This window comes from Lepidochelys kempii, chromosome 3 (genome assembly GCF_965140265.1).
Source record: "Lepidochelys kempii isolate rLepKem1 chromosome 3, rLepKem1.hap2, whole genome shotgun sequence".
Lineage (NCBI taxonomy): Eukaryota > Metazoa > Chordata > Testudines > Cheloniidae > Lepidochelys > Lepidochelys kempii.
In genome coordinates, this window is record NC_133258.1 from 64,818,757 (window position 1) to 64,826,774 (window position 8,018).

Here is an 8,018-nt window from a genome sequence, read left to right on the forward strand (position 1 = left end):
AATTGTACATTTTTCATCATAAGAAACCCTATTCTTTTCTGCCCAAGACATGAACAAGGATCTCTTGGGGAAGCTTCTTGGTCGCATTTGCTGAGTTATTGGCTTTAGGATTGTTAAAATGTAGACTTCAAGTAAGGGCATACTTTGAAGTTTTTTAATATTTTTTTTTCCACATTGAAAAAAAATGCAGTGTATTTTCTCCAGGTCTGGATTATGACGACACACTACCCTGTACTATGCAATTAATAATATAATAACTAGATTGTGCAAGAAAATGCTCTCTCCACTGCCTGAGGTGTAGAAGGAAAAAAAGAAAGTACAATACTTGGGTTCAACTGAAATGAAGAAGTCTTGAATAAAAATGTAAGAGGTGAATTCTTAGGGAATTATATCTACAGCCCTATTTTCAATCTGTGAGTGGAAAAATCTTTGTACTGACCAAAGACTTGTCTTGTGTTTTAGACCATTAACAAAACATTTTTCAAATACATTTGTAAATGCTAGAGACCCAAGAAATCTCTTACTTTATTATTAACTCACAGGATGTCCACAAATTTGGAGATTCATCTTTTAATCTCCCAGCAGTTAAATTCGATCTGTTTAGATCTTATGAACAGAATTGTTATGCGTATTTTCTTGTAAATTGGAATCCTAAAACTGTGCTTAATCACTAGCTCCCAAAATCAGAAATATTTGAGGTTTAGTGGTCAGTATGGAGATTTTGAATAATTTTTTCTCATTTTTCTTTTTATTTTCTTGACCATTTATATCATAAGTGGGAAAAAAAGAGGTGCACATCCAAGGTCTTCACATTATTGAGAAGATATCCATCTGCCAGGCTTACTGGTTGAGAGAGGCCCACATCAGAATACCCCATAGCCCAGCACATAGGGAACTCACTAGGTAGGAAGTTCCTGTTCAAATCCTTTGTCCTCATCAGGGAAAGGAGAGAATTGAACTGGCTCTCTCACATCCTGGGTGAGTACCCTAACACTGGGTTACTAGCAATAAGAGAATCCTCCTTTTTCCCTTCCCCTTCCCGTGACCTGTTTTGTGTGACATTAGGCATGCTCTCAGCACACTTAGCAGATTGGACCCCCCAGGCAAGACAGGCGCTGTTCCGCGTATCTACCCCCAGTTTGTGGACTGTGCTGGGGCTTGGGCATCAGATAGGCGTCCAAATGCCTAGAGCAAGACTGCAATGCACTGCACATGCCCAAAGGTGGAAATACAAGCACCTCGGGAATATTTACTGAGGATATTTAGGCGCTGAGGGAGTTTAAAAGCCTACAGGGTTAGCTGGCAGCCAAACGGCGCATATGTGGATCAGAGCAGTGCCTAAATCTCAGACATAGGCACCTAAAACTGGAGTTTAGGCACTTAAGTCTCTTTTGTGGATCGGGGCCATGGTGACCAGAAACAATCCATTCAAATCACTGATTACAAATAATATTTCCTTTGCTTAATAAATCAGTTTTAAATGCAAAGTGTGTTTTGAAAAACTTAGTTTTATTTAACTTAAATGTGGAAAAAAACTAACTAATAAAGAACAATTTTAAAATGCTTTTTGGGCATTTTTAAGTCCAATTTCCATCCAAATGCAGCTTGATACAAATCGGAAGTAAAAAATTGATCTAGTAAATAAGAGTCATTCATGACTTTCTAACAAAATATAAAAATTAAGAATCTGAATGAATAGAGGGTAAACTACGTAATATTTATATAAATGGATATAGCTAGCTATATTGTATATTTCTGTTTCGCAAAAAGTATCAAACTTAATGTAAAGACTACTAGTTAATTTCAGACCTCACGGAGAGCCCCTTGGTTTGCAGGAAAAGTTCCTGCATATGTTCCTTTGTACTTTAGAACCATTATTTTTTTATTATTATTATTTAAAGTTCAACTTTGTACTATTGGCTGTCTGTTAAATAGTCCTCCCGATAGGAGTTGGTAGTCTCAGTCCATTGTGTCTTATGCAGACACAATTACATAATAAACCATCACCACAACTGGCAACATTTTTGACAGTGTCCTACAAATTCTCCATTTGCTCTTCTCCCCTCCACTAATAATCATCTATATAGCCACATAGGTTGTAGAATCCCCTCCCATAGGAGAGTCTTTTTCTCAGTCTTGCCTGTCCCAGTAGTCAGGAAGCAGGTTGAGGGGTTCTTGTCCAGACCCAGGAATAGGATTCTGAGACACTATCTCACTAACATAGAGGCAGCAGATTGCAATTGGACAGAAGCAGCTCAAGTAAAGTTTGTATTAACTGGGTTGGTGCAGCAGGTGTCTAGTAAAATTTTACTACTAATCTGAAAATGTTATTGCACTTGTATAACACAAATCTTCATTCACAGTAAAGGTTTCAGAGTAACAGCCGTGTTAGTCTGTATTCGCAAAAAGAAAAGGAGTACTTGTGGCACCTTAGAGACTAACCAATTTATTTGAGCATGAGCTTTCGTGAGCTACAGCTCACTTCATCGGATGCATCCGATGAAGTGAGCTGTAGCTCACGAAAGCTCATTCTCAAATAAATTGGTTAGTCTCTAAGGTGCCACAAGTACTCCTTTTCTATTCACAGTAAAGAATCTCAGCCAGAAAACCCAATAGAAATCTTCCTGCCTAGCACTGAAAAGCCAAAGAGGTGCTCTTCATTCAGGGTTGGGTGAAGTTGGGGAGCAGAAAAGGGATGGGATTATTTTGCCTAAAAGTGGCCTTTACCAGAGGCATTTTAGCGTTCACACTAATTATGGCATTCTTAAATTGAGGGGGTTTGTTTGTCTTGGTTATTCAGATTTTTTACATGAACGCTGTTACTCTATTTCATTTGGGGAACATCTGAAGTCCTTTATCATCACTCTTTGGATTGTTTTGTTTGTTTAATCACCTTTCATTTCAGATGATCCCAAGATACCTCACTCAAGCCTCTGTAGATGTAAATTCAAAACAGAAAATATGTGGAATCTTTGTATCCAAGATCGACCAACACTAAAAAAAGGACTATTGATCTAACTAACAAGGATTTTTACTGATAAGTCAATTCATGCAATGAAACTAGAGAAACATTAGTTTATATCAATCTATCCCCATTTTGCCATATGACTATATAACTTTATGCGTTTTAACACAAACCCTCATTAAAAGTCATTGCAAAACTAAAATAAATAATATCACAACTCGCAAAAGGATACAATCCCATGCAGTATTCTGAAGACCTAATCTAGACTTGATACAAGAGACTTAATTTATCACATCTACCTCTGACAGCTACTCTGAGTTTTGTCCCCTTTACACTTTAGCAACAACTGTACCGCTTGTAATGCCAATAAAGTACTTTTTATTTGAATTGTGCTATTGTACGTGCTTATTAGAACAAATACATTCACAAAATGAAAAGCAAAAAATGAGAAACAATGTGCTCAAATGAAAGTTAAATATCTTTTTCCTTGTCATCTACCAAAGGTCAAAACCTACTTCAGCATTTGATGAGGGTAAGCAAGAGGAACAGTATGCAATTGTGATAGGTGGCAGGGGCACTTATATTTCCTCATGGACATCTCCTGAACCAACCCTGGGAGCAGAGCCAGAGTGCTAGTAAAATAAATATGTTGGAATAGAGAATTTGTATGGAAACGTATCAGTATTTGAACTTTCTACCAACATCAACTTTCTACCATATGGTTGCTTCCTACCCTGTCTGCCAAAAAATATGTCTGCTCTGCTTGATGGCAATACTATTATGTAGCAATAGCCTCATTTGCCCAAGGAGCAAGCTGAGGCATTGGGAGGCGAAGTGGCTTGCCCAGGTTCGTAAAGGGACAGGGGGCACCGCAGGGAGCTGAGCCTATATCAAGAGTCTCCTGGGCTGCAGTGGCGTTATCTACAGCAGAGGAAGCGTCAGCTGATCCGCAGGAACTTGGAAGTATCAGAGTTTGCTGCCAAGTGCTGAGTCTACAGGACAAGCGCCGCTGCCCCCACCCTGCCGGCGTCCAAGGAGGCCGGTGCCCGCCCCCACGGCAGCGAGGACCCGGGCTGGCGGCTGGGCCCCCGGGAATGCCCCCCGTTACGCGCCCAGAGCCGGGGGCGGCGGGGACTAACCAACCCCACCCCCCTCCGCGGCCTTTCCTCAGCGGCGGCCCGCCCGGCCCCGGCGCGCCCGCCCACCTGCCCCGGTACCTTGTTGAGATGCGGGTTGCGGGTCACCTCGTAGCCCCGCTTCATGGTGAGCTCCGCGGGCTGCGCCGGGCGCTGCTGTCGCCGCTGCCGAGGCGAGGGTCAGCCGGGAGGATACCGCGGGGGCGGGGAGGAGGAAGCGCCCGTGACACGCCGCCTCCAAGCCGGGGTCACCGGGGCACAAGCGCCGCTGAGTCAGCTGAGGAGCCGCTCGGAGACAGGAGCGGCGGGGGGCGGGTCCCCGCGCGACGGCGCCGACTGGAGGGAAGCGGCGGCGGCGGCGGCGGGGGTTGAGAGACGGGGTGTGGGTGCAGGCCGTGGATCGGGGGAAGAGTTGGCTGGTGATGGAGGTCCTGAGGGAGTCGGGGAGTGATGGGGGGGGGGTGTCCTGAGGGAACTTGGATGGAGGGGGTGTTTGGGAGAGGGACTGGTCATGTGATGGGGGGGGGGGATGAGGCGTGTGTCCTGAGGGAGAGGGGCTGGCCATGGGATGGAGGGGATGTGGAGTGGGGGGAATGAGGGGTGTATGCTTGGGAGGCTGGGACTGGCCATATGATTGAGGGATTAGGGGTGGGGGGATGTATGCTTGGGAGGAGGGCTTGGCCATGTGATGGGTGGAGAGGGGGGATGAGAGGTGTATATGCTGTAGGGGAAGGGATTTGGAGGTGTGGTAGGGGTTCAGGAAGAAGTGAAGACTTGAGGGACAAGGGAATAGGCACAATATGGGCAGGGAAGTATACTCTTGCATCCTCCTACAAGAGCTTTAGTGTGCCATCCCTCATTTCTTGATGTTCTATGGGCTTCTCCTGAAATATTACTTGGGAGACTTCCAGTTACAAGTCTAATTTTGTTTTCTTCAGTGATATGCTTCATATCAGATTAATGTCATTATGTCACATTATGAAAGTGTCATTTTTAGGTAAATCAAATGGTTTAATCTTTTATTTTTCATCTAAAGTCTGAGCTCATTTTTAAAACAGAAGAGTTTAATGGAATTACAATTTAATTTCTATACTTTTTGTCAAAGATAGAAAAACTTGTATTGACACGATTTCATTAAAGTGTTGCACATGGTTTCTATAAAATTTCACTGAGTTTATGCCAAAAGTCACTGAAACCAGCACCATTATGCAATCCTAAGACTACCCACGCAGAATTCTGGAGCCTCACCTTGCCAAAAACCTATGGTGACTCATCTTGCTCACCTCATTGTGAAACACCTGTTCATTTGGAATCACATTTGGGAACCTATTTTCTTTTCTGCATATTTTACCAGGCTTGAAAAAAAATTAGCTACCAGTCCTTTCAGCACAAATATATATGTTACTCCTATCGCACCTCTCCAGAAAATTGTAACTGATTCTTGTCCTTCATGCCCACACTTTTCTTTTAATTAACATGAATGAACAAGAACATCTCAAGTATTTTAAGGTAAATATGTTCCTTGAATCCTGGGAATGGCTATGCTTTCAGGGACAGCCCTGGTGGCTACTTTTTTTTTTTTTTTTTTAACACATTAAAGAGTGAAGAAGCCAGCTGAGCTACTAAAACTGAAAGCATGCTGGATGACCACATATGTACCTCAGGGACAATCTCCTGAGGTATTACATAATAATAGTATAATCATGACAACCCCAGGAGCATTTCAGTATAGGTAGCCCTTCCAGCATGCCTAGGTTTTGTCTTCACTAGAACGGTGGTTGAGTTTAGGTCAAACTTCGCAAATATGTGCTACCTAAGCTTGGCCTAAACTTGACCACTTTTCTTCGTCAAGACAAAGAGTCAGATCCATGTAAAGTCCAACATTCTGAACACAGCAGGGATAAACTGCTCTCTGCAGGTAAAATATTCACAGAGGAAGAGATTAAGGTGTGATTCGGTTGGAAATGCTCTATTTAGTTGTATGCAGTGTTGTTGCAATCTGCTTCTGTGGTGGAGTGTTCTTGACATGCTCAGAATCACCTTCACAAAAGAAAGACACCACCCAAGAAGTAGATCACATGATGGAATAGATCACCCATATACCAAGACCCTGCTTCAGAACAGAAATACAACCCTCTCCCCAACTGTCCTGTATGAACTTACCTGAGAGGTCCAATCCAGTAGGCAGTCTCTGAGCACACCTACCAAACTGGGTCCTGCACATGAGTTAGGTGGCCAAATACCTATCTTCCAGTATGGAAGTACAGTATCTTTTGTTGTTGGAGATTGTTAGTACTTCTTTGAGAGGACATGATGTTGATTTCTTTAAAGGACGTGTGTGTTCAACCTCTGTTCAAAAAGCAATCTTTTAACAATAATAGTCTCTCCAGTTCTCAATCAGTATCTAATCTTCTATTCTTGATGAAGATTATGAAAAAGTTGTGGTGAGGCAAGTTTGAGTATTGCCAAGGATTTCTTACTTCTCATCCTTGTTTCTACAAATGATTATACTTATCTCAATGCACTAAACTAACTAAAAATACTCCTAGAATACTCAGGGAGCTTCTTGGAGTACTCAAGGAACTGACTGACGCGTTATCTGAGCCATTATCCATTATCTTCAAAAACTCATGGACGACAAGAGAGATTCTAGAGGACTGAAAGAGGGCAAATATAGTGCCAATCTCTAAAAAGGGGAATAAGGACAATGCCGGGAATTACAAACCAGTCAGCTTAACTTCAGTACCCGGAAAGATAATGGAGCAATCAATCAAGTGTTGCAAGGTAGGTACACCCCCTCACAGAGTGTCGGGTCACTTGTGGTCAAAAGAAAGGGAAGAGGCTGTACGCATCTGGTTAGGTCCTATGCTGACGACCCTTACTATAAAACGTAGTACAGCCTAGTGGCTGGAGTTAATAGAGTGGCCCTTCCACTCAGGGCAGCATGGCCCAATGGCTGGAGTCAGTAAAGTCACACCCCTCTGTGGGATGGTGTGGCCAATTGGCCCATTGGGGAAGTGGGGCACCACTCAGGGGTGGGTGGCACCCAGCATAGGGGGACTCGGGCCCTCCCTGCTCTTCTGAGCTCCAGCCCAGGGTCCTGGGAGTTGCAGGATTACTTGCTACCGAGTCAGCAGGGATCCTCCCAAAACACACTGACTGGTTCCCCGTTTCACCCAGTGGAGCAAAGTCTAAGTCCTCTGGGCTGCTTCCTACCCTGTCTTCGCCAGCAATGGTCCACAGTTCCCCTGGGACTCTGGGGTCCTCAAGCAGTGTAGCTCCTGACAGCGCAGCCTCCTCTATGGGTTCATCCAGCAGCCTGGAATCCATCTGGGGCTCTGCATGCCTTGGCTCTGCAGTCAGGGCCTGTAGCAGCTCCCTGGAGATAGCCTGCATCCTTTTCCTTCAGCAGCCTGACCACATCAGCCACACCATCAGAGGCTCATTCACCTGCACATCTACCAATGTGATATATGCCATCATGTGCCAGGAATGCCCCTCTGCTCTGTACATTGGACAAACCGGACAATCTCTACACAAAAGAATAAATGACACAAATCTGACATCAAGAATTATAACATTCAAAAACCAGTAGGAGAACACCTCAGTCTCCATGGACATTCAATAACAGACTTAAAAGTAGCAAGTCTTCAACAAAAAAACTTCAAAAACAGACTCCAATGAGAAACTGCAGAATTGGAATTAATTTGTAAACTGGACACCATCAAATTAGGCCTGAATAAAGACTGGGAGTGGCTCACTACAAAAACTAATTTCCCCCTGCTGATACTTACACCTTCTTGTCAACTGTTTGATATGGGCCACCTTGATTACATTGGCCTAATTAGCACTAAAAAAGTGATTTCCACCCCTTCTTGTCAACTGTTAAGAATAGCCTACTTCCACCTTAATTGAAC

General features: G+C 43.6%; 1 protein-coding gene across 2 annotated transcripts in view; it reads right to left on the reverse strand.

Annotated features, from left to right (window-relative positions):
* Positions 1 to 4,538, reverse strand: part of ME1 (malic enzyme 1) — a 342,941-nt gene extending 338,403 nt beyond the window's left edge. For both annotated transcript variants that reach the window (XR_012157982.1, XM_073336566.1), the window contains exon 1: positions 4,183 to 4,538. Coding sequence is in view for 1 of the 2 variants with exons in the window: in XM_073336566.1 (XP_073192667.1) it covers positions 4,183 to 4,227 (45 nt within the window). In the remaining variant the exon portion in view is untranslated. The remainder of the gene's footprint in view (positions 1 to 4,182) is intronic.
* Positions 4,539 to 8,018: the final 3,480 nt, after the last annotated feature.